Source organism: Pagrus pagrus (assembly GCF_965226575.1).
Source record: "Pagrus pagrus genome assembly, chromosome: 8".
Lineage (NCBI taxonomy): Eukaryota > Metazoa > Chordata > Actinopteri > Spariformes > Sparidae > Pagrus > Pagrus pagrus.
In genome coordinates this window covers 31,265,508-31,293,265 of record NC_140192.1, presented here as the reverse complement: position 1 = coordinate 31,293,265, position 27,758 = coordinate 31,265,508, and the positions used below count along the sequence as shown (strand labels likewise).

The 27,758-nt window shown below is 41.9% G+C and overlaps 1 protein-coding gene across 1 annotated transcript in view; it reads right to left on the bottom strand.

Annotated features, from left to right (window-relative positions):
* Positions 1-27,758, bottom strand: part of cacna1ba (calcium channel, voltage-dependent, N type, alpha 1B subunit, a) — a 164,533-nt gene that overhangs the window by 55,572 nt on the left and 81,203 nt on the right. The window contains exons 10-26 of the mRNA XM_084359949.1: positions 23,818-23,901; positions 21,908-22,123; positions 20,974-21,086; positions 20,644-20,756; positions 20,422-20,553; positions 17,395-17,467; positions 17,188-17,305; positions 16,955-17,022; positions 15,954-16,060; positions 13,858-13,923; positions 12,910-12,945; positions 11,151-11,927; positions 6,700-6,893; positions 6,185-6,305; positions 4,000-4,129; positions 3,715-3,774; positions 3,063-3,169 (exon numbers count right to left, since the gene is read on the bottom strand). Of these exons, the coding sequence (XP_084216075.1) occupies positions 3,063-3,169; positions 3,715-3,774; positions 4,000-4,129; positions 6,185-6,305; positions 6,700-6,893; positions 11,151-11,927; positions 12,910-12,945; positions 13,858-13,923; positions 15,954-16,060; positions 16,955-17,022; positions 17,188-17,305; positions 17,395-17,467; positions 20,422-20,553; positions 20,644-20,756; positions 20,974-21,086; positions 21,908-22,123; positions 23,818-23,901 (2,515 nt within the window). The remainder of the gene's footprint in view (positions 1-3,062; positions 3,170-3,714; positions 3,775-3,999; positions 4,130-6,184; positions 6,306-6,699; positions 6,894-11,150; positions 11,928-12,909; positions 12,946-13,857; positions 13,924-15,953; positions 16,061-16,954; positions 17,023-17,187; positions 17,306-17,394; positions 17,468-20,421; positions 20,554-20,643; positions 20,757-20,973; positions 21,087-21,907; positions 22,124-23,817; positions 23,902-27,758) is intronic.

The window sequence follows — 27,758 nt, the reverse complement described above, 5'->3', positions numbered from 1 at the left end:
GTTTATATAGTAAGCTAGTAAGCGTTATTTCATGTCTTATTTATTTATTTATTCAGTATTGAACATTGGGTCTCCATATCAGCAGGTTGTCATTGAAAAGTGCCACTTACTGTATGAGTCTTACTCATGAAAAAATATTTACAAATGCTATTCAGCACAGGTTTGGAACTGAACCATATCAATATATCCCATCTACAATATGATGCTGGGTCAGGTTGCAAACTGCATGTAAATGAAAATGATGTGACAGTTTAGTCATAGGGCAGCCATTAAAAACCTATAGCAAACAGCATTGATGTCATACAGTTTATGTAATGTGCATGCTATTCCCTGAGATGTACTTATGCCCTCCGGCAGCAGCGTGCTTGTTACATTAGTGAGCCTCTGTTGAATTAATAAGTGAGAATGGGAAATTGATTGTTTCATTCAAGCAGAGCAGTGGCGAGGCAGAGTTCTGGTGGAAACACCTCCCATCAGAGGCTCAGGGAAGATTTGGATGATGAACACGCAGGTGACATGCCCGTCTATAGCATAGGAGAGCATGGAGATGGACCTCCAGCCTGGCACACGAGGGTACAGGAAGGTCTTAGATGGGCGACGAGATGGGAGTATGTTCAACACACAACAGTGCACACTGCAAAAAATATTCATCCTCGCAAGCAATTTCACTTCATATACTGCATGTCTTACAGTCTTGTAAAGAACACAGTTGATGGTGATGTCTGCTCCTTCTGCAATCACCATTTTGCACTAATAATCAATAATAATGCAGAAAGAAATCCAAGCATATAAGTAAATGGCAATATATTTATGGCTGAGTTTTGAATGATGAGACATTTTGAACAAAGAAGGAATTGTTTGTTTATATTCTTCTACGCTTGTAATTTTTCTACAAAATACAACTTATGTGTTTTGCAAATTTTCATACATTTGCTCAAAATGTCCAAATTCTCTTAGAACTAAGGTGCAAATATGACTCAATGCAGTAGACAAGGCAGGTTTAGGAGGAGTGATTACACCACCTGAGTTACTAGAATATAATACACAACTTACACTAAGAGAATGTGTTGGTGCATTGTATTCATTTTAATTAATTTGAATTCATAGTTCCTTTTACTTAAACAAACAGTAGTATTTTGGAGAAAATACAGCTGCATTCTTTAACCTATGACTGGCCTCTACATAAAACCTGGATTTCAAGAAGTAAGACTGAATATGAGAGGAAATTACTTGTTTTTGCAGTGTAAGTCATGTATGTTTTCTCTCACACATACATACACACAGATAATGTTACAGACAGGCAACATGAGAGAGGTAGAGGAAGCATTACCCCATGAAGCTCCTTCAAAATGATCCCAGGACAGAAACAGGGAGAGGATCATGTCAATAAACACATAGCACAACACCACAACACACACACACACACACACACACACACACGCACACGTACACACACACCCACAGGTACACACACACAGAAAAAACAGACTTAAAGAAAAAGCTGTGGTAAGCAGCAAAGGTTGAGTTGACAGCTCACAGTATATATATAATAGCCTATATCACTAAGATAGTTTTTATACTTATAACAACCACAAATCATCTCATTGTATTTAAAACATCATGAAATTACTTAAAATCCAATAATAAACTGTCAAAGGTAAAAGTGGTTGATAGTTAGATAACTATTTGATCACTGAATTACTGAATTATAAATAAAATGCAACAATAGAACTGTCACATGAAATCAACAGATTGATGATTAACTATTATAATTTTAGCTCTTTGAACACTGGCAGAGACTTCTAACAGGATCCCAGTGGCTCCATACAGCCCCATTTGCCCAACACATGGTCAGCCACCCAACCTGGGATGAGTCCCATGAAAAAGAGCATTCACTAACCACTAAGTGTTCACAGAACTTGAATTATAAGACTTAATTATTGTATTTCATCCAGGATTTGCCCTGTAACAGGGATCTTAGACAATCTTTATTAAAAGAAAAGCTCATCATCGTCTTCCACTGTTAAAGGGACAGTTAACCTCAAAATCCAAACATTTCTCTTCTTACCTGTAATGCTATTCATCCGTCTAGACTGTTTTGGTTTGAGTTGCTGAGTTGTGGAGATATCAGCCATGGACATGTACATCTTTTATCAAGTATAATGGAACTTGATGGCACTCGGCTTGTTACGCTCAAGTGCCAATCAATTACATTTGAAATACTCAACAGCAATGTCTCTCCTGAAATCATGACCATCGTTACCCTAGATAAGCCACACACCTTGTTTTGAGCAGTTTCATGGTTGGAACTATTTTCTAACTACACCTGCCAAACGTATCAATGTGCAATAGGAAAAGTTCATCTACTCATGGACGAGAGGCTCATGCTCATGATAGAGCAGGATGCTAACAATAATGGCGTCCTCCACGGCTGAGCTGTAATGTTAGCTAGCTTAGCTAGCTTAGATAGCCAGCTTCTTGTCCATGAAGAGGGGCACACTTTCTTCTGCATGGTGATAAGGACAGAAAATAGTTCCTACACGACACTGTTCACAGCAAGATCTGTCGATTATGTCATGATTTCTGGAAAGAGACATTGCTGTTGAATTTTTTAAATGTATTTTTGCCAGTTTGAGCTCATCAAGTACCATCTAGTTCCATTATACTGGAGAGAATGCAGACATCTCGAAGACCAATTTTTCTACAAAACTCAGCAACTCGCACCAAAACAATCTTGATGGATAAATAGCACAACAGGTAAGAGGAAACATGTGTATTTTTGATTTTGGGGTGAACTGTCCCTTTAAATGACCTTTTGGTTATTGCTTAAATATACTGTTTTGCTTTCTCCTGAAAAACATTTGGTGGAGATGCTGCAAGGCAGAGCCACAGTCCATATTACACAAGTTTCTGACTGAAGTTAGGCAGATACTGTATATTTAACCTGACACACCAGACCACCAGTCACCAGATGCATCTGCCAAATCTGTTGATCAGGATTAACTATTTACAAATGTAGACATTTGAGTTTATGACAAAAATATAAAAGTTATCGAACTTACGAAAATGCAAAAGCCACCAGCGCCCCACTGACCACTATGAAGTCCAGAATGTTCCACAGGTCTCTGAAGTAGGATCCAGGATGAAGCAGCAGGCCGAGGTCCACCATCTAAACCCATGAAACACACCACTGTTACGTCTTTTTATTTTTGATTTATTTAATTTGTATTTCTGGTTAGGTTGAGAGGTATTACATAATAGACTCATTATTACATAATGCCACTTGTGATTTTCTATTGATTGCCCTATATTTATATTTAGAAATTAATATATAAGACTTTGAGTGTCAGACAGGTTTACCAATCATCACCATTTTGTTAGATTAAACAGTGAAAGAGAGTTAAAGATACTGATTTAAAAGAAAATACAGAGTATTATTAATAGAAAGGGGCATCCATACAGCCTTGATATCCTGAGTACACCACAATGGTCACAATGAGGTGAGGTCCTGACAGACTGCCTCAATGTCCTCTCCAAATGCATCAGTTAAGTGCTTTCAGTAAGTAGAAATGCAATGAGTCAGCAACTCAATTCTGATAAATTATAATACATAGTCATCACAGATGATTTACTCTGAGGAAGAAGAGTGCAGTGAAAGACAATGAAGTCATGAAGTTATGAATGTTTAAAGTGTGTCTTTATTTCCACGTTTACCTTAATCACCATTTCAAAGGTGAAAACACCAGTGAAGGCATAGTCCAGATATTTGAGCACCTGAAAAAGAGAGATTAAATCAGTCCTGAAATGAAATACAGAATCTCATTATTAACTGAGAACAGGATAATTAACTTCATTAACAGACAAGACTCCACACTAACCAGAAAAAATTTCAGGATAAAACACCTTTTAAAAAACACAGTTGGGTACATGTGAAATGTAGGAAATATCATAATATTAGTGTGCATGTGTTTATGTGTAAATGTATACTGTTGGTCTCACGTTGTTTCGAGGGGCATTGGTCCAGACAGGATCCTCTGCTGCCAAAGCGATACTGCTCATAGCAATGACAACCAGGATGGACATCTCAAAATAACGCATAGTCACAATGTAGTGACATAACCGTCTCACCCTGAGGAGAGGGACAGGGACAGACAGAGAGAGGGAGACAAAGAGTAAGCAGCAGACACAGATATAACAAAGACTGTGGCAGCCACTGCTATATCCTCACCCCTTTCTTGCTAAAACACACAAAAACGTCTAAAGCAAGGATCAAAATAAAGCCAAGCTCTCAGTCACTAGATCTTCATCAGGGAAAATGTTCAACAAAAACAAATATTAAAGCTTAAAATGACAACTAACAGAGCACAGCTGTACTTTTTTATACAAGCACACATACGTTGTCAATGAAACAGAAAACAAATCCGCACAGAAAGCTGTCAGAAAATCTAAATACAGGAAATGCAGAAGTAGTAAAAGACGAGCAGATAGCAGTACCCACAGCCCTGAAATGCAGAAGTCAACTCCAAGTATAGCATCAAAATCTACATTCAGACCCACAGGGTGTTCAGAATGTATATCCTGATTGCTTTTTGTATTGATTTATTCTGTGTTGAGACATGGTGGATCTGCAGAGTCCCTAGAGCTACAACCGTAGACAGCAACTCTCGTGTTGGTAAATATTTGCCATGATAAAGGTCTAATGACCGTGGACCTAAGTGTGCCAAAACTTCCTTTCTCCATAGCTGATTTTTTTTTTTCCTTTTTGGACCTGTCAGGAGTGTGGTCTAATGAACAGGAAAGGAAAGCAAGAGCAGAATATAATAGTAAAAATAAAGCAACAGGTAAACCATATGCAGACACTTTCAGCCTAAATCTCAAAGAAAATATGAATGCCTCCAAACACACAGAGACAAGTGAGGAAATAGCAGGATATAATAAGCAGTGTATAACAAACACTACAAGGATAAAGGAAGGAAACTTTACACACATTTGTCATTCAAATACTATCAAGAATAAGGCATGAATTAAACATTTATACTGTACATAGAGGCTGACTAGAGGCTGCATCTAACTATAAAGACATGACTTTCTACTGTATGACGCAGCCAAACATGCTCAAACTTTATTTATGAGCTCAGCACACAAGAAAGTGGAGAGCCTTAACCTAAAATTACTAGTGTTCCTGTTAACGTCCGCCATGCTGACCAGCTACCACTGTCTCCTGTGTGTGTGTTGGTATTGGGAACAGTGTGTTTATGTGAAGGTTTATGAGTACACTGAGGAGATGGACCCTGGTATTGAGAGGTACTGGTCTCTTGAGGGGTAGAGGGACATGTTCAACACACACACAAGCTTCCTCATCAATCACAGTGTTGTAGGACTGCGTGACTCCTGGTACCGATGTGATGATATGCTTGATTAGAGATAAGAAATAAAAGAGCTGATATACAAACTCTCCATGGTCTATAGTAGAGCCCGACACATTGACATATTGACCGATATGGAAACTTTATTTTTAGAGATTATAAAGCACAAAAAGATGCTTGGGGTTGTTTTAGTCATTAAATTCCCAGTGTAGTCATCATTTTACGCAATAAAGTTTACTGTTAGACTGTAAAATATCCTGCCTCTGTAACATATCTTCTTCCCAATAACGTTGTCCCCAAAAATTGAGTATTTTTGGGGCTCTATAGCAGACCTATTCAACTGGCAGCCAGCGGGACAAATGCAGCCCTTTAACAAACTCATATGAGCCCTTTTATCATTTTGTTAGTAGGCTAATTAACCCATTCATTATGTTTGTTAACAGTTACGCCTGTTGCTAAGCACAGATATTATTTTCTTTTATCAACAAGCTTTAACCCAGGCTGTTTAAGCAGAGGACATTTACAAGAATCAAACTTACCACCTACTTCTGAGATCACAGAAGGTTTTTTTTTGTTTTGTTTTTTTTAAATTGTGAAAACTAATAAACAAAATGGAGGAAAAAAGTGCATTGTTTTAGCATATTTAAACTCTAAGCTTTCCAGGTCAGACATAGGGATGTAAAAGTCAAGCCCCTTGGCACTTCACTCTTCTTCAAATGTGGCGCTAATGAAAAGGTAGGTGGCCTGATCTAATGCATGTCGGAGGCCCTATGGGCCTGCAGGTGAAGAAGTGGTTGAAGGAGGGTGAGGTGACTCACGGATTTGTCTGTCCAAACATGAACATGGAACTATAAGGCAGGATGGGTTTTGGTCCACTTTGACCAAGATCCTCCAGGTTCTTCTCATTCATGGGCATCATCTCACAGTCAATACTGTTCACTGGAAAGACACAGAGTTCAATTACAGCAACGCAGGTCAGAGTCATGAAAGCCTGTCTTAAAGGGAAGGTTTATTTCCTTTCTACCAAACTACATTGTTGATGAGTTTTTCAAATGTATTTTTTTGATGCTTTGACCACCACAAGGCGAGTGGATTACAGACATTTTATTTTATTTTGTTAAGTTAGAAAAAGAAGATGCACATCAAGAGGCCTGTTTGTGGTGGCCTAGAGGTTAAGGTGCACCATATTTCTCTCCCTTTATTTCCTATCACCTCTCTACTGCCGCTATAATACTGTATATGATACAGCTCACTTTTGCAGAGAATGGTGACTATAATAGGGACCAAATTCAACACTACTCAATGAGGGACAAAATTATGAATAGACACTGACGTTGTATGAGGGTGGTCTCTCCAGGTGGGGAGGTGACGGTCACAGGAGGTATGTGGATGGAAGCCTGGCCAGTTCGCCTGACGTTCCTCTGGTTGTCTGAGTCCTCTGGTCGGTCAGGAGGCCAGTTGCCCCCCCCAGAGCCCTGCTGGGGTGAAATGGCTAGGGACTCCCCCTCTGAGTCACCAAACCTGTCCCTAGAACAGAGACAGCATGTTAATATACAGCATATTCCCAAACAGTATCTCACGCTTCCGGCCTGGGGGGGGAAGGTATACAATGCAATGTATAGACTTGTATGAAAGTAATTCCTCTCAAGAGAAGAAGCGCGTAGCAGTGTCTGTATCTGCAGAGACCTTGCCCTCCGTCTGTGTTTTCTTATTTTCTTCATATTTTGCTGTTTTCAGGACATTTCTGGACCTCAGCCTTTGGAAAGTGCGTGTGCAGCCCCAGCTAATAACAGTGTGCAGGCTGTGAGGGCGGGACACTATTAAAACGTAGTGACCAGGTGATATCACTGTCACTCTTGGCCTGTTTGTCTGAGGGCAGGGCTAACTACACACACACAGACAGGCAGAGCAGAGAGGCAAACAGCGGAGCGTGCACCTCAGCAGAATTCAATCGAAATTCAGGTGGTTGTGTGGATGTGTGGGCTTGTTTACTTGTGCTTTAGAACATAACTGCTTTGAAATGATCAGAATTATCTATCTGATTCACTGATTTGTTCTCACTTATGCCACTCCCTCTCTTCATTCAATCTCTAGTCTGCCACTGCTGCTCTGTCTCTCTCTTTCTTTCAGGGAGGTGTTTACCAATATCAACTGACGAATTCTGCACAGTATGCCTTTAAAATTATGATTTTGCCACCACTGTCAATGAAATTCCATTTGGCCATAGGTTGATTGGTCTGGCTTAATATTTACAGACCAGTAGAAACACAATTTAATACTGCAGGGTCCCTGAAAAGCAATAATATGTTTTATGTATCCAGATGCAAAATCTTTGATGATCTCTTTCAGTGCAATTTTTAATTTCCTTCTCAAAGGCAAGTGCACTTCAAAAATGATAAGGACAGTGATAGGCTCTGTTCTCTGGCTCTCTGAATTTGAAATCAAACAGTGACAGTGAGGTATATGTGCCAGCCTTTAGCTCTAGGGCAGTATTTTAGTTACATGTTGGCTCTTGCAGGGGGTCTTCTGACACCAACAAACATATGGCAGTGTTTAACATAATTTCTCCCTTTTTTTTAATTGGACACACTGCATCACACACTTCAGTACACTGTCTTCTTTACATGAAGCTGTTGTAATGTGTTAGCTGTTTTCTAAAATAATAGTGTGTTCCATGTCCCACAAAGTGATTATAGATTAGTTCTCCGTAGTCACTCATCTAATAAATAAAAGTGCAAAAGTAAGCTCTTTTTAAAAATCTATAATAATGAATGTGTCAGACAGCATCAGGCAGACAGGTGACAAAGACTTTATCAGGATACCACCACCTCCTTAACTTACAAAACTGTAAAAAGAGATCAATCACTTTGTCATAGCATGGAATGATTGATTGTCCATGACAGATGGAGATATTTCTTATATCTAGTCTATTCTGCAATTTTGTTTTTGTGGCTGACACCAGCGATTTGGACCCGAGTCATTGTGACTTGTCACTCTGTAGTTTATTCTTGTCAAAATTGCAGAATAGACTACAGAACCTTTATCTTTCTTTCTTTCTTTATCTTTATCTATTTATTTTTTGTTGTTTGTTTTGTTTATTTCTGTTAGTTTGTTTATGTAGGCCACTTGCCTTTTTAAATCACATGCAGGGATGTGAAAATGATAAATGTGCTGCCTGCTTTTTGAATTCCCATGCTATTTTTTTTGGTCCCGCTGTTATATGATTTAATGATTGAGTCATATAGATAATTATTTTATTATTTTTTTTATGGAGTGCAGGCAGCATGTACACATGTACATGTTTTGTTTTGTTTTGGATTGTTTTGTATTTGAAAAAAAAAAAAAAAGAATAGACTACAGAGTCGCCTTGAGTCACTGTTTTGATGAATTGCAACTTGACTTGGCAGTAGGGCTGCATGATTATGGCAAAAATCATAATCACCATTATTTTGATTGATATTGTAATCACGATTATTAAAGACGATTATTCATTGATTTGAGAACAAGCATTTATTGAACTTTTAACTCTGGCATTTCTTTTAACACGATAAGTTTGAACTGAAAAACAAGAAAAATGCAAATAAATAAGAGAAAAATATATTACTAAATGAATTAAAAAATATATAAAAATAAAAAAAAAACATAGGTCCGTTGCGGTGGCAAAATATAATGCTGTTGACGCTTCTCTTGCAACCTTTCCGCAACATTCGTCATAAAGGGCAGGCAGCGCATTTCTACTGAAATGGTGACGTGATGGTAACACATACCGCTTGTCCAATGTGTTAATCAGTTTATCGAACCCCGAGTCGCTAACGGTGTTGATAGGGCACATGTCTTTGGCAATCATGTATGTGACGGCATCCGTTATTTCTTTATGCCTGCGGGAGCTAGGTGGATATGCGGTGGCATTGTAAAGTGTGTCCTTAATTGAGGACTGTGTGGCGGTGACAGGAGTCGAGGAGCTTTTCATTTTTGAGGGGTTTTTTGTTCCTTCAGTGCTTGGTCGTGTATTACTCTGTGTGTGGACTTTAAATGGTTAAATAAATTGGTCGTGTTCCCTTGAGGTGCAGACACGGTCGCGTGGGAGCATGCCTATGTTCCCACAGCCCTATGTTCCCATAGCCCTATGTTCCCACAGCCCTATGCTCCTACCCTAACCACTTCCCTAACCCTAACCTCTTCCCCTTCCCTAACCCAAAAAGTGTGGGAACATAGGGCTGTGGGACCATTGGGCTGTGGGAAGATAGGCATGACCCCGGTCGGGTGACATATCTTGCACAGTATCTTTGCTTGTTCCGAGTCAGACTCCTCGAAACCGAAGTGTTTCCACACCACAGAATTCGCTTTACCTTTCTTCCCGACCAAAGGCTGCCTTTCTGCCATCTTCTACCGTCATCTTCTACACGTTTTTTCCAAACACCCACTGGCAATACGCACCGGCGTGGCTGAAAGCGAAAATTTTCAGGCGGGGGCGGGCGGAGCGGAGCGCACAGGTGGAGATGGAAGGGTTCGCTGCATTTACCACACAAGACACGGCGTGCGGCAGAATGATTGTTTTATAACGATTATCTTGTTTTCATGATCGAGGGAAGCCAAAATCGTAATCGAAATCAAAATTCAATTAATCGCCCAGCCCTACTTGGCAGAAGATAAATTACTTGAGAATCACTTTCAGATTAAAACATTTCATATGAGAAGGAAAAAAGTGAACTGCTGAATGCAAGAGCTGCTCATCGAAGATTTCTGACAGCCACACTACAACATCAAACTTTGTTCGCCATTTGAAGACTCATTTGGATCGGTAAGTGTCTGTGAGGGGCTGAAGCAAGGGCGGTTTCTCATATGGGCAATATGGGCAGCCGCCCAGGGCAGCATTCGTGGATGGGCGGCATGAGCGCCCACAAAAATAAATTATAAATACAGTCGCCCACAGTAACCGGCTCTGTAGCAGCCACCTCTGGGCTTATCGCGGCAGATCAACCCCGGTGCCTTAAATTTGTTTGCATTCATTTCATCTGTTTTTTCTTTTGCTCATTTACACGTCAAGTTAACTATGTCATGTTGCCGTGTGGGGAGTGGGCGGTGCTGAAGGTGAGGTTCGCCCAGGGTGTCATGTAAGCTAGGACCGCCACTGGGCTGAAAGCAGATGTTAGCTAACGTTAGCCAGATACAATCTGTTCTTTCACAGCTGGCTGGTGGCTGGTGCTGAGACCTGCTGACACTACTGTCTTTCAGAGGCTGTAGCGGGCTGAAACTAGACGACATAAGGCACAGGTATTAATATCAGTCATGGTAATACACAGACAATTAATTGTCATACTTTTTGAACAGGTTAGACAAATTGGCCAATAATATTGTTAAAAAGTGACTTGACTAGGGACTTGACTTGCCCAAGAAAAAAATTTGGACTTGATTGACCAAATGACTTGAGTCACATGTCTGGCTGACACAGTGACATGACTATCCACCTCTCCCAAACTGTAGGGCAACAATTCCAACACTGTTTAACTAATGTGGATATATACACTCTCAGATTAAACCTGAGAGTCAACAATTTTAACCTCATAGTTTTTGTTTCATTTCAAATCCATGTACTTGAGTAGAGAGCTAAAAGAAAAGGTGCCTTTTTCTGGACACTTTCTGACTGTACAGTGAACAGTTGTTGAAAGCTGACTAAGAAACTGAATCTGTAGTTATCCACTGTAAGCTTTAACAAGCTCACAGTCCTGTAAAGTCACTGTTCGGAGAAAAGAGCATCCACTATGCAGATGTTCAGATTTTTACCTGTGACAGTGTGTCTTCTCTCTCCCGTTGGACTCCTCTCCTTCGACTGTGGATTGGCCCCTGGATCCAGGGTTCCGATGTCTCCTCCTTTCTCCATTGACACCACTGTCTCCTCTGGAATTCTTATCCCCATCCCTGTGAGATGAACGTCCAGCTTTGTGGCGGGATCTCCGCTCCCCCCTCCCTCCACCGTTCACAGTACCATTGCCCCCTCGGGACTGCCTGTGTGAATGATGATGCCGATGCTCTCTCTCGCTCGTGACTCCTCCACCTCCGCTGTCGTCCACTGAGTTCTGATGGTGATGCCTCCTGCCTCCCTCTCGGCTGCGGGACCTTTCGCTCTTCCCCTCCTTGTTGTGACTGCCATCGTAGTCTTTGGAGCGGCTGTGATGCACGTGGTGCCCTCCATCCTTACCTGTGTCGCCGTTGTCGTTTGTCTCCTCTCTCGTCCTCTCTCTGTGGCGGTGGTGGCGGCGGGGCTGGTGAGACACAGGAGGAGGGTCGGCAGTGGTCTCAGCCTCCTCTGGCATGCAGGCCTTGTGATGGTGGTGCTGGTGGCCACTCAGCAAAGGCCCATCACGATGTTCAACAACCAGCGGCCGGTCGAGGTGGGTCTTCATGTCGGGCCGGATGTGGAGGGCCGAGGACAGTCGGAGACGCTCCTCAGGCTCCAGCTCACAGTAGAGGGCCTCGCAGCTCGCCCGGTTCTGCCTCCTCAGCTGGTTGGCCCTCTGCTCCCACACTGACATTGCCTTCACTGACTTCTGCTGCTCCTTACTAGGGAGGGGCAGAAGAACCAGACAAATCAAAACCACTGAGAGTGATACTACCATATAAAATACTGTGTAAACCATTTTATAAACCCTGTACTTTGATGTCAGTGCCACAATTTGTTACAAGAGTTTGTCATCTACAAAGGATATTAACATTTCCATTACACTGACAGGCATGGCCTCTTCTAAGGCGTGACACATTCATGTTTATGTACTTTACACTTTATGACTTCATGGTACATAAAATCAGCAGTATATTCCATTTTACATTTCATGATGGCACACAGTCCCTTCATGCTGAATGATTTACAGTATGACCGAGGTGCAATGAAGCTTTCAACACAGCAAACCACAGGGTCCATCTATCACAGCCTACTGTGGCGACAGCTCGGCCATGGATATGCCTGAACAAAGGCCAAGCATGGCCACATTACCATGCATGGACATGCTACTTTTTTCTGTCAGTGCCTGTGTTTAATAGCTACAGTACTTGGAAATGGCTGAATGCATGCACTTTTGATACTTTGTGAAATAAAAACAGTGATATCTCTTCACCTTATTCTAGAGTGTGAAGTTACATGTTACAGTGCCATCCCTTACTGTGGCATTTCATCAGACACTATACAGATTAGGAACAGATAAATAACTTCATCTCATGTTCTCAACTCTCTATCATCCTGCCCTTACATTCTTTGTACTCACTTCCTAAATATGCACAACATACATATATTCTACATATGTAAAGCACACTGTACTACACACTACACTTTAAGAACTCCTGCTAAGAGGTGGATGGACAACATGGTACAGGACTCACTGAATGAACAGAGAAGCCAATAGCAAGGTGTGCATGACAAGAATGCAGGGCAGCTCAGTTTTATTAATGTGGTCTTGGTTTTAAGAATGTAAATAATGAGAACATGGTTGTGCATGTATGTGTGTAATCAACATCATCGACCACCTTGCTAGTAGGCGGTTGGGTTTACCTCAGGTAGTGATGGACTGGGGTGCAGACATAACTCCTACAAACACATAAAGGGAGCAACATTGAAACAAACAGAGGGAGAGAAGGAACTTCAGAAGGACAGCAACAGGTTACAGACAAAAGCACAGATGGGGCAAATAAACTTCGGGAAACTGACAAGGGGAGAAACATGTACTATAGAGACGCAAAATTATACAAAAAACACAACAGAAATCGTTTTCGCTAAAAAGAAGCAGGGAAATAATGTGGACTGGAGCAGTGGGGTTACAGCAAATTGTCATTATTACTAATGCTATTTTTAGCCTTGGTCTCAAATCTACCCAATCTCTCCATCTGTTATTTGAGCTATGATGTACAGTTATCATTTATTGAAATTTAAACAGTAACCACCAATTTTACACAGGTAAAATTGGTGTGTTTACAGGTGTTGAGAGACATATTCTCTTGTTACTTTTTGACTTCTCTACCCTGTTCATTGGTTTCTATGTTATTGAGGATGTTAATCTTTAAAAGCCTTCAAATATAAAGCTAACATAACAGTTATAACATACAACACATATTTACAACCAGCTTGATAAAAATGAATCAAATATACACAATGAACATGTACAATATGAACAATGATATATTGAAATCTACAGAAGAGGTGCAGTCACTGAAAAAACAAACACACAGTCAGATACCATGATCACCAACACACACACACTCATGACACTTTTCGATCACAGAGAAATAAAAAAAATAATAATACAGGAATGGAAACTCTGAAACACACACGCAGCTCTATCAGGAGGTGTGAGCACTAAAGAGCTGCCACGTCCTTATGGGCAATCCACACAGAAGAATGACATAATAATGACAGCAGAAGACGACAGGGCAGTGGCAGAAGAGGGATGAGAGAAGGGTAATGGGAGGATTTAAACATTATAACAGAGAGGTAATAACTCACAGTGAGTTAACGCTGCAGATGGATGAGCTGCTAGAGTGCGCGTTACCTCGACTGCGTGTTAGAAAACTGCACATGCACAAAACAAAAATGGGGTAGGGGGAACATCATATAGGATGAAATCAGAGAAACAGCTAGACACAATTCGACATTTCTCCGTCTTCGCTGTGTCCTTTAGCCTCCCATCACATTTCAATGCAATGGACAGTCAAAGCTCAGAAACACAAGGCTAAGATGGGACCAGAAAGGAAGTGTCACACAATGGACCATCAGGGACATTTTGACTGCCACAGTGACAGTTTGTTCAGTTTTTTTGCTACAATGAGAAAGGGAAATACTATTAAAGCCCAGATATGACAGAGTAGGGTTCTGCTGAAATACATAAACAGGACAAAGTTCACTGTAGCTAGTGATGAGAAATCTAATTGAACTGTACAGCTATTTGTAGTGTTAAAGCTACTCTGGATACAGAATACCATTCTGGCTGAAAAATATCCATACACTATTTGGCTAACTATATATTTTATCTATTAAATATACAAAAATATTGATTAGTGCAACTTTGAATGAAGTTAAAGTCATTGCCATAATAATCAAATTTCCCTCTTTCAGCCTCGGAAAACAAAGTAGCAGATTTACAAAGGGATTTTAGAGTCATTCTGATTTTGTCAGGATCAATTTTGAAGGATCCGGAAATGATGATAACTCAAAATGTTAAACGTTAACCTCTGGATGTCCATTATGTGCATGAGCCAGTGCCTCAAGACTTAAGGTGTATATATTTTTCCTTTTTCCAAACCGTAGGGTAGTTACAATGTACCAAGTTCTCAAGAAGTATATTTGACCCTTCTCACTGTGGTTCAACTTCACCAAGACTATTTATGTCTCCAGAACAGCACTCTTATGTTTGTGTTAAACAAACTCTATGTATACAAATGAGTATCGACAGTTAATGCCTACAAGCACAGTTTGTTACAGAATATCAAACAGTAAACGGACAGTATCTGTAATTCAAAATGGTAAAGGAAAGTATTTAAAACAAGAGTAAAACAACACACATTGAATCCCAGTTGAAGCTACCAAGTAAACTAACTAGACAATGACATTATTCATATACTGTACTGCTTAGGCAATCTACAGTAAGTCCAGAACCAGCCTTGTGAACAACTTCATGTAATTGCACAATAGCTGCTGCATGTGTCTGAAGTGAAAAGCTTTTCCTTAAATATCTGTCTATCCCAATATTACATATGTTGTATGTGTGTGGTTTCAAGGGCCCTCTGTGGTTGCATGTCAACATCACCATAGGATATCATTGTCATACTGTCTGTTTGAGAGGGTGTAAAATATCTATCAATTCTCTTAGTAGTATTTTGTGTGTTGATGTTCTGATGTTTCTTAGGGACCGTGCAGAAAACTACAGCAGAGGTCACCTGGGAGACAGAAAACAGGGAACTGCCTTGTGAAGTAAAGAAGTGAAGAACAGAATGTGTGTGGGCGGTGAGATTTACATTAACTATCACTGGGACATTGACTCTGAGGGGGTCAGTCAACATTATGCTATGTTCCAACAAGAGCTTGTCTTCATCACATTAGAGAGCTACAAACATGCACGGTAACAGTGAACAGTGAAAGAAAATTAGACCAGGTTGTCTCTGTTTGTGTTCATACAGACAGAGAAACAGGGCACGACAGAAAGAAAAAGGAAATTGAACAGCTATGTTGAGATTCTACATTTAGGCTATAAACAGATTATAAATGATACAGCCATGGATTTGTCCTGATGTGTCATTTACATGTTGAATTATTTAATGTAAAGACTTTATTTAATTTCTGCCCTTCTTCCGTCTGTATTTTTTCAGGATGGGGATAAGGGTCTGGACACTGGGGAAGGTTGGATTATTATGGCTTTAATATTATAATTCTTTATACATGAGCAGAGTCTTGTGTATGGACACAACGGTGAACTGGTCTGCAGCAAGTTAGCTGCACAGCAAAGGTTCCCAGAATTACTGCCTGTTTTATCTTCTGTTCATGTCTGTTGAGTGGGAACAGATATTTCAGGAAGCCAGAGCAAACATTAGAAGAGGCTGACTTACGCTGTGATGGAAATGTTAGCGGCCGACATGGGGCTGACCTCCTTTACCTCCTTGGCCTTCTGCAGTGCAAGCTTCTTATTGATGGCCTCCTCTTGCTCCTCTTCGTCCTGGACGGTAGGTGCAAGAACAAACATACATACATACAGCACATAGAGCAAGTCTTTTTTATAGGATTAATATTATTTATCTATATTATGACCTTCAGACCAAGATCTGAGTAACAAGGTGAGTTCTGCGGAACTTCTGTGCTGGTCCTTAGTTTATGTTGGTTTTTTTAATTCATTTTTTTAGATATTTATTTATCAGATATTTACATCAAAAGTCTTACAGCAGTTAAATGGGCACACTGCCTCCCTTTCCTGGTCATCTTTAAGTGAAAGTGAAGCAACTGAAATAAATAGGTGGATAAAAACAGCATTTGTGCTAGAGAAGAGGAACTGAGAGCAGCAGTTGGTGAGTGGTGAGTATGACATGACTCTGTTGATCGTGTAAATGTACATTATGCTGAATTATCAAGAGCTATTATAGTACAGGTGATTCTACCACCCCTCAGAGTTTTAGCCAGCATTTTCCAGCAACCAAACATTATTTGTTCATGCTGGTCAAGGTTTCTATTTCAGCACGTTTAGGGATCTAAGTCAATTTACTGATGATTCCTCCAGTTTTATAAATAATATCTACTTAGCACTTACCCGGGAGGATTTACACCTGGACAACCTATGTTAAGAATAGATCTTACAAAAGCTTCTCACATAGTTGACACATATCTTCTTAGCAGCTGCCCGTTCATTATGATGAGTTACTGAACTAGATTTACATCAGTCATGCTGACACCAGTAAACCAAGATACTCTCATAACCTGCAAACATTCACTATCTAGGATAAAAATGGGGTAAAAGGCCATGTGCCTGTGGGATTTGATCTAAGTTAAAGGAATTGTATTTATGGATTTAGTCCTCTGCTGTACATTGCTATAAAGCCAGCATAAACAAATACTGTACCTTAGTGAGCTCCTGGGCATTTGCGAGGTTATCGACAGCGATGGCCAAGAACACGTTGAGGAGAGTGTCTGGTTATTTGTGGTCTCAGGAAATTATCAAATGATTGATGAACATAGAATCAAAATCTATAATTGCAGCTTTTTAAAAAAATCAATTATCAATTCTTTCACAGTGCTGTACGGCTGCCGGACAGCCACAAAGCTGAATCAATTTGGATCAGTCGGCCAGGATACAGTTTCCAAAGAGAGTGAGAACGATGAAATAAATGGAGGAGAACATTCCCCTGCGAACACCCCCCTGTGATTCAATCCCATGGTACATGACTGCGTTCCAGTCCTCCCCTGTTAGGATCTGCAGGAGAGACACAGGCTGGTTGCTGAGTCCAGTTCAGCGGTACAAATAAAGAAAGAGAAGAGAAGCATGATGGAGTTGACCTTTACCTGGAAGACGGTGAGAATTGCTGCAGGGAATGTGTCAAAGTTGGTTGTCGGCGTTTCGTCTTCGAAATTAAACCTGTGGGGAGACGACACACAGAATGTGATCAAGCCTCAAAGACACAACACAGTCACATCCACTTCTCCACCTACTGGAGGATGGAGCAGCGTACTGCCCCCTCCATTAGGCCGCTGTACATTATCATAGCACAATATAGGCCTATTACATTTGAGCTGTCTGACTGCCTTGTGTGTGAGACCTTAAGGCTGATCTCCAAATGCAAATTCTTCTCAAATGGGTGAGTTGTGCTAATGCTGACATTTTGTATCTCTGTCTGTCTACTGAGACCTAATTAGATCCCTCCTCAACGTGAGGGATGCAGATAGAGCAGGTCGGAATGCCAGCTGAATTTGTCTTGTGTCGTTTTCTTTAGTCTGGATCTCATTAAGAGACAACCACAGAAAGTAGAGAGGGAAAACATTTGTCTTAGGAGCCTGTGAACCATGCTTTCATTTACTTCTAATTCTTCACATTCTTTTATTTTCTTCAACTTCTTTAATCAAAATTAGATTTAAAGGTTGTAAAGTAATCAGTAATGAATATGTCCCACTATATCTAAATGCAAAGAGATGCTGACAGCGACTGAAAGCTGAATCATGTTGCTACATCTATGTTTTTTGTATAAATGGCAAAATATTTGTTCTCACTTATTTCTTTTCAGTGCTCTTAGTTGTTTTTGAACAGTTTTTACCTTTTACAGATTCTTCCCGTCTCAGAAATGTCTTCAATTGGCAGGTCAGTAGTATTTTTCATTTTTCTATTTCAAATAAAACTAAACTAATATTTAAAATTTTACGTGATGTCACAGATTTTCAACACACAGTAAATATCTCTCAGTGATTGGATAGAGTGTTGGTGTTCCAGGGATACAATAAACATGTTTATGGGACATTCTGAGCTTTATTAATGTCAAAAACTTGACAACATTCGTAGTGTAAAACAAAATCTGATTTTCATTGATTTTGTCACTTTGTCACTTGTGCCCCCAGACTTCCTGAGGAGATCAGGGCTGCTGAATCAGTGCCCCATTTTAAATCACTCCTTAAAACACACTGCTGTAAAGCTGCTTTAAACCCCTGATTTAGATGCTTTTATCTTTGTTCTATTTTAGTTCCATGCTCTGTACTTGCTTTTCCTTGTGACTCTTCCATTGTTTTGCTATGTGTTATGTATGCACAGCATTTTGTAACTTTGTTTTTAAAAGTGCTACATAAATCAAATTATATAATAAAGGTGGACTCACACATGATCCCTCTCATATGATCTCATGGGGAAGCAGACGTAAACAAAATGGAGATTAGCGTGGTGAATTGCTAGCTTCTTCAGTGGGTCAGTCTCAGTCTCATTGAGTTACCTATAGTATTAGAATTCACATTGTCCTGCCGACGAGAAACAATCTGTTTATTCTGATTAACATTGCATTTCTCTAACTTTTGTTTGTTTTCTGTCCCCACAAGCTGCAAGCTGTGTCGCTCTCTCACTCTCTACAGCTTCCTCCTCCTCATTCATTCAGGCTCCCTTCTGATGGAGCATGGGCCCCTGGGACCATCTACCTCTCCTGGCTCCTGCTGCCTCACATACTGTCGGATCTGGATTGTCACACCCTGGGCTCCGCTGGATCATTGCTCTCCTCTGTTTCACTATCTCCTTATATCTGTATTTCTGTAAATGTTGATGCCTCTTCACTCTGATCTCTCTATTGCTAATTATCCTGTGTGGCCTGCCCTCTTCCAGGTCACCACGGTGGACAGGAGGTCGTGTTGCTCGGGCACCACTTGGCGATGCCTCGTCCTGCTCAGTCGTCTCCTGGATCCACAAACTTTACATATATTATAATTTGTATCAGATATTCTGTATATGCAACTTGTAAACTGTGATTTGTTGTTCTTTTCTGTACATGCAACATCTATTGCATGTCTGTCCGTACTGGAACAGGGATCCCTCCTCTGTGGCTCTTCCTGAGGTTTCTTCTATCGTCCTTTTTTCCCCTGTTAAAAGGGTCTTTTTTTTCCATCAACATGGCAAGTTTTTCCTCACTCGAATCGAGGGTATAAGGACAGAGGATGTCATTCACTGTATAGACTGTAAAGCCCATTGAGGCAATGTGATTGTGACTTTGGGATATATAAATAAAATTGATTTGATTTGATTTGATTTGCAACAACCTGCTGTTGTTATGCGTTGCAGTGAGAAAAAAAACAAAAGCAGAAGGTTAAACAAGTGTGGATGAGAGGGGAGATGCGTTCACAGGTTTCTGTTAACAGCAGTATGCTAGCTAACATTAGCCTCAAGGGCTGGAGTGTTTATTGTTGCTGACTGCATGGTCAGCTGCACCAGGAGGCCTCTCTCATTGGTTGTCGTGGTCTGGTTCAGAAAGTGATGATGTAATCATCCAGACCTTTAATTGTAAATACAAACAGGTTTGATATTATCAGGGTGGCCCTAGAGGACAGGCTGGGCTATTATGGGAAATCTGGGATGTTTGAGAGGGCAGTGGGACTGTATGAGCCAAGTTGACTAGAGCTGAGTCATCACTTTGAATGCTTAAATTACACAGATATTTTTTAAAAATCTTTAAATATTTATGAATTCTGTGTTTTCAAGCAAACAACAATCTTGTAAAGGGGCTTGCATGCACAGTATATGACATCTGTGTGTTCAAATGACAGAGTTATAACTCTGAGAGGAAAGGGTACAATTTCATACCTGCCAACACTCACGATTAGCGTGGAAGTCTCCCTACTTTTAATCGTTTCTCCTGATGCCCCAGAAAATCTTCCTCTTTTTCACAGCCTTATTTTGGCACGTGCAATTTTTGGTGCAAATTGCGTGAAACGGGTTTGAAAGGCCTGATTAAGAGCCACCAGAACTCCCTCAAGAAGCTGTGGTGCTCACTATACCCCGACATGGGAGCCACTGATCTTATCAATACAGTAGCTGTGTTTGATTTCTTCTAGACACAAATTACTCACTGGCCACCAAACAGCTGCATGCCCAGAAGAGCAAAGACCACGATGAAGAGGAAGAGCAGGAACAACAGGCTGATGATAGACTTCATGGAGTTGAGCAGAGATACCACCAGATTCCTCAAAGAGTTCCAGTATCTACACAAATACACACATATAAATATATGCAGATATATCATTGCATAATAAGTATTTCTAGCACATAGACAGACATGGCTGAAGACTCACTTGGTGACTTTGAAGATCCTGAGCAGTCTCAGAGCCCGCAGGACACTTATCCCAAATGAGGCCCCGGGTTTAATGGCAGCCCAGATCACTTCAAAAATACTGCCAATAATCACCTGTGAACACAATCTGATAAATGCAGCAGGCCTCCACAAATACTCATTAATTACTACATCAACACAATCATTGTTTGCTATTCTGCCATTAACCAAACACATTTGTCCCTGGAACACCAGACCTGCAGTCCTGAATCATCTGAATTACCCCACACAAGCTCAAAGTCTAAAACCCTCTGTGGGTTAATTGAAGTCCCAGCCGAACAGGATGACTCACCCCAAAGTCGAAACAGTTGAATGAGGAGTGGAAATAGTTCTGGGGTCCAAGGCCATACATTTTCATGGACATCTCTGCCAGAAACAGGCCCAGGAATACAAACTCGGCCAGGTCTGTCCAGAGACAACATGAAAACACACAGATCAATGCTCCGGGTTAAAAAGGGCCTCCCTGCTGATTTCCGCAATTCAATAAAGCTGGTCTACCGCTACCTGTTCAGCTGTGCCCACAGCAAATAAGACCCAGAAAGAGTCTATTGTTTGAATAAACAACTGCTGTATGCTCCCATGATAATGTGTGAGTTATGTTTGCTCACATGTGTGTCTATGAAGTGTACAATGGTACTCGTGTGATGTTTGTTTGCACGTGTTTCTGCAGTTTCTTCCTTTCCCTATCTAGATCTACAGTCATTGTTTTTTGATCTGCCTTAGCATAGTAGAAAACAATCAGGACTTGGAATAGCAGCTACATTTCAGTTGAAGTAGTCAGGCTTTAAAAGAGGTTGGTCTAAATCTAAACTTCTCGACAAGTGAATGCTGAATGTGTTTGATCCAGCACCACCTTGGTAAAGCTGTCGACTGGTGGTGCATGTCAAGGTTGCTCAAAACCCTGGACATGACTACATATAAAAGTGGTTAATAAAATACTTTTGAAATAAAGTGCTACATTTAGCTGTTCCTGCTCATCAGGCTAGTGCTATAAAGATAATAAAGAAAAAAGAATACATGAAGATATATACTGTTTATGCGCTGCCCTTTCCCAGCAAGTAAGGCTGTAGAGGAAAACCCTTTAATGACCCTTTCAAATCATTTAAACTGAAAACATTACTGCATGTATAATTGGTTTAATATAATAATATTAGTAAGACATATAATGATTGAATATAGGCATATTGGTTTACATGACAATTATACAATATACTGCTGGTACTCACACAGTGCATAGGTGAGCCACAGAGGCTGGTCATAGTGTACTATGGCCACACACAACGTGTTGAGGCCAACCAGACACAACACAGTCCAGTAGAAGCTCTGGGACTTGACCAGACGGCGGATGGTGAAGCGAATCCTTTTCTCTTTCCTCCTGAAGTAAGATGAGTTCTCGTTCTTGCTCTTCACGCTGGCCCGGGCGAATGGCGACCCTGGGGGGGCAGTTGGAACCAAACGCACAAAATGGCAATAAAGTTACAGAGTCTAAAACTGAGGTTGTCTCACCAAATCAAGACTGTGTTTGAGTGAAGGTACTTTGAAACTGAGCCTTGTTTTACATCAAAACAAGCTGCAATTAATTCACTGCAGAGCAATGTACTTGTCAGCTTGAAGTTGGCATCTCCAGTGCAACCCAGCCTTTATTTTATAGAGGTGAGTTCCAAAGGCACAGTAAAAATGATGGGAAGAACCACAAGGACAACTAGACTGAATGTGATATAATTGACTTATACAGCCTCAGCAGAAGCTTTTCCATATTCTGACGATCCTTAACTGTGATGTAACCAATGTGAAGACCTTAGATCTTCTAGATCACAGTGCCATGGTCTCCACCACTCCCCACCCTTCTTCCATTTAGTCTGTACTATATTAAACCTTCTGTAACTTATATTAAGCTCAAATGTCATGTGGGACTGGACACAAAAGGAAAGGAGAAAAATTGTTCTATTAGAATTTCATTACGAGTACAGGAAGACTAGTGGGCTCATCATTTCCTGATCTATTTTAATCCAGACATTTGACTCATACAGTATCACCTGAAGACCCACATTACCCATCCATCCATCCATCCATCCAGTTTTAGTAGTAGTTAAGTAGTTTTAGACACACATTTCAAAAAATCTACGGTTTACTTTTGAAATGTCACCACATGCAAAGTTAAGCCTTAAAAGGGACTTCTGGTGTTTTTAAACCTGTGCCCTATATTAACATGTTTTGGTGTGTAAATTATTCATACTTACCAAAAGTTTTGGAATTGGTCCAATAGATCTCCTCAGCTGACAGCCACGATACAAGTGCAGTGGCTGTGACGTAATCCTTTGGGGCAACTCCAACCATCAAATTCATGTCCACTAAAAGTGTCTGATAAAACTACGAAAACTATTCCTACAGAGAGACTTTTTTGTTAATTAATAAGAGCCATTTTGTAATCAGAAAGACAAGTCTCTCTCAAGGAGAAGCCTTGCTCTGAAATCTCACAAGGTGAGTTGTTACAGTTGTTGCCTCATCTAGACGATCAAAATCTGTTCAACAGTAATCTCCAAACTCCTCTCTCCAACTCTGAATCATGTTTCCACTGTTATCTTCTTCAAGAACTCACGAATCATGAGATTTCAGAGCAAGACTTCTCCTTGAACAAGGATGGTTTAAAAAACAGATGATCTCACAAACAGAAGTTGTTTCTGTGATTTTGTCAGACACTTGTCTGTCAGTGGCAAAAACAAGCACATTTAGTGGACATAACTCAATCGGAGTTGCCCCAAAGGATTACGTTGCAGCCATTGCAGTCGTCATGCAGCAACCGCCAGCTGAGGCGGTCTACTGGACCAATTCCAAAACTTATTCCAAAAAGTATTCTTTTTCCATTGTGAAAAAGTGTGTTTGGAAAATGAGTGCATCCATTGATGAAGTTGATAGAAAACTGTCATTTTTTTCACAAGATCTTTTTACTGTTTCCTATTTCGCTCTCTACATGCTGAGCTATTTTAGCTCAACAAAATCTTGTGATAATCTGTCACAAAACCACTTGTAGTAAGAACAAGAATGAACTGTATGTGTTTATACAGTAGGTTGGACAGTTTGGAGACCTGCTGCTGCTCCAGATATGCTGATTTTGTGTCTTAGGTAGCGTCCTCACCAACAGATGAGATGTCAGTGAAGTGGTCCTCGCCTTCCTCAGCGTTGATGAGGTCATTCTTACTCTTCTTGGTCCTTTTCAGCACTGCAAACACAATATGAATGATAACAGATCACAAAAGTCATAAAGCAGCTAAGAAGCTGCTATGAAGCGTTCATTAAATCAGATAAAAATATCAAGTTTTATTTAAATTTCATTACGTGCGATCCTTTCTCTCTCACTTTCTTCTTATACATCTTTGCCACTCTGCTCTGTGTCAGCAAGAACATAGGACATGATGTTATCCAATAGACAGTGAACACTTCCAGTGGGTGGGCGTTCTCAAGAACAGGTAGAATGGGACAAATCGTCAGTAGTGTAACTCTGGGTTATGGGCGTTTCGGCCTTCACACTAGACAGCCTACCCAGAGGCAGCCAGCTGCAGGGTGAACAAACCTGAGCTTGTGTTCCCTACCCAATGGCTCACGAGACTTGCCTTGTTTGCCCAGCAAGGGCCTTTCTGCTTGATCCATATTCATTAGCTGCTTCTTTCAGCCGCTTCTGGGATGGCTCTGATGGTCTGCCGCAAAGCCTACCCGTGGATTCCTAGCTCTCTCAGAAGTCTGATGGTGGAAGATGCTACAAACCCCCTCCATCCCACTTCGGCCAGGTTGACTTTTGTATTCCAGAACCATTATTTTGCTTCTGCTGCCAGCTCTGCATAGTGCAGATTCTTACGCACACAGGTCTCCTCAACAGAGTCCCCTTCCATGGGACTGTGAGCTCTATGATGTAAGCGGTCTTCAGTGATGGGGACCAGAGTACCAGGTCAAGCCTATGGTTGGTGAAAGCAATTTATGTTCTATTGCTGGCCAATATCCACTAGTCCAGTCATAGACCATACTCCAGTGTCCTGTTGTCCATCTTACAAGATGGTGCCATGCTAGTGGCAGCCTATCGTAGCAGCTCCCAGTACTTAATAGTTTTTACTGAGTTTTTATTGTGTTTTTAGCTTGTTTTTCTTCATACCTGTACACTGCGCTGTGGATTTATACATTATCCACACATCAAGATGCTTTTTTATCGGTTTGAACACCTTCTTATAACTTTTTTCGTACTTGGGTCTCTCCTGATGACTGGAAGCCATGCCTGCAATACAGCCTGCATTGTTTACAACCGCGACTAGCTGATTGCCCTGAGGCCCCCAACCCTCTTGTGGGGAGTACAGAGAGTCCAGTATTATGTGTTTCATGGAAACGTGGCTACACAAGCGGATACTGGACTCCAATGCCACCATCCCCGGCTTCCACACGGTCCGAGCCGACCAAGACACCACCACGAACAGCAAGAAAAAAGGAGGGGGGCTCGCTGTGCTTGTAAACAACAGGTGATGCCACCCTGGGCACATCTCTGTGAAAGAGCGCGTCTGCAGTTTACTAGTGTCATCGCCATCACTGTTTACATTCCGCCATCTGGGAACACAGAAGCAGCATGTGATGTCATCCACACTGTGACCGCGGGACTTCAGACGGAATACCCCGGAGCCTTTATCATCATCACAGGTGACTTCAACCACTTCTCTCTCATCCACACTCCCAACGTTTCGCAATAAGACAATAGATCTGCTGTATGCAAATGTTAAAGATGCATAAAGCTCCACTGCCCTCCCTCCCCTGGGCAGGTCAGATCACAACCTCGTCCTGCTCTCTCCATCATACAAGCCTGTGGTTCAGCAGCAACCAGTTACAGTGAGGATTGTGAGGAAATGGTCTCCCGAGGCCATGGAATCACTGCAGGGGGCCCTGGAAGCCACTGACTGGGGTGCCCTGTACAAACCACACGGCAAAGTCATTGATGGCCTTACTGACTGCATCTCAGTGAGAAAAATAGGGCTTTTAGGTCAGGGGACCGAGCAGAGCTCAAGCGTGTTCAAAGCGAACTCAAACATAGCATCAGGGAGAGCAAGGACAACTACAGGAGAAAACAAGAATACAAACTGGACAACAACAACACCAGGGACGTATAGAGTTGGATGAGAGAGATAACCGGCTTCCAGAGGAAAGGTGGAGGAGCAGCTGAGGGAGATGAACAATGAGCAAACAAGTTCAACCAGTCTTTCAACAGGTTTGACTCCAGCTCCTCCACCCCCAGCAGCCCCCCTGCTGCTCATCTGAGCAACCATTCAAGGACACAACCCACACAGCCCCCACAGCCCCACACCAACCCCCGCAGCAAACACCAGCTTTCAGCACCTCCCTCACCCCCACCCCCCACCCCCCTGCTGGCACCCACCGCAGACTCTCTCACACCCCCCTCCCCAGGACACTTGCACACCCTCCACTGCCCCCTACCAACTCCTGCAGCAGACACCACTCTGCACCACCCCTCACCCCCCTGCTGTCACCCACCACAGACCCTGCCACACACCCCACCCCCCAGACTGGACTTCACATCACAGCCAGCCAGGTGAGGAGAGAGTTGGAGAGGCTCAAGCAGAGGAAAGCTGCTGGACCGGACTGCATCAGCCCTCACATGCGGAAGGCCTGTGCCAGCCAGCTCTGTGGAGTTCTCCAGCACCTCTTCAACCTGAGCCTCCACCTTCAGAGAGTGCCAGTGCTTTGGAAAACATCCTGCCTCGTTCCAGTGCCCAAAAAAGGACGTCCTGGGGCACTGGATGACTACAGGCCGATCGCACTGACCTCTCACATCATGAAGGTCCTGGAGAGGCTAGTTCTAGCACACCTCATACCCCTAGTGTGCCCATCACAGGACCCCCTAAAGTTTGCATATCAGCCCCATGTTGGGGTCAATAATGCAATCATCTACCTGCTGCAGGAAGCCTACTCCTCCCTGGATAGACCCAACACCACTGTCCGCATCATGTTCTTCGACTTCTCCTGTGCCTTCAACACCATCCAGCCCAGGCTGCTGAAGGCCAAACTGGAGAACATGCAGTTGGATTCTCCCCTCGTCACATGGGTCGATGACTATTTGACGGGCAGACCGCAGTTTTTGAGATTACAGAACTGTGTCTGACCGTCTGATCAGCAACGTTGGCGCTCTTCACCACCTACACTGCAGACTTTAAGTACCGCACTGAGACGTGTCATCTGCAGAAATTCTCTGATGACACGGCCATTGTGGGGCGTGTAGAGGGCGGGAGGGAGGATGAGTACAGGGACCTGGTCGACAATTTTGTTAAGTGGTGTGGGGAGAACCACCTGCAGCTGAACGTGGCGAAGACAAAAGAGATGGTGGTGGACTTCAGGAGGAACAAGCCCCCGCCCTCTCCAGTCTGCAATGGTGGGACAGATGCTGACATTGTGGAATCATACAAATACCTGGGTGTTGTGCTGGACAATAAACTGGAGTGGTCTACAAACACGGAGGCAGTCTACAAGAAGGGCCTGAGCTGGCTTTACTTCCTGAGGAGGCTCAGGTCCTTTAACATCTGCAACCAGATGTTCCAGATGTTCTATCAGTCTGTTGTTGTCTGTAGCACCATCTTCTTCGTTGTGGTGTCCTGGGGTGCGGGCATCAAAGAGAAGGACGCTAACAGACTGAATAAACTCATAAAGAAGGCAGGGTCTGTTGTTGGCTCTAAGCTGGTCACTCTGGAGGAGGTGGTAGAGGACAGGATGCTGGCAAAACTGCTGGCAATCATGGACAATGCCTCCTACCCCCTCCACAAAACTCTGGACAAGCTTAAAAACAGCTTCAGCAACAGACTCATTCAACCCCGCTGCCTAAAGGAACGGCACAGGAAATCATTCCCACCTGGTACCATCAGACTTAATAACGCTCACTCCAAAACACATAAATAATTTCTGCGCTTTAAATTATTATAATTAATAATATATAATATATTATAAATAAAACTGCACCTTATCCTCTTGCACCTTATGTTCCACTTATCTTTACTCCTCGATACCTCAGCATTTTATTTTATTTACCTCAGTATT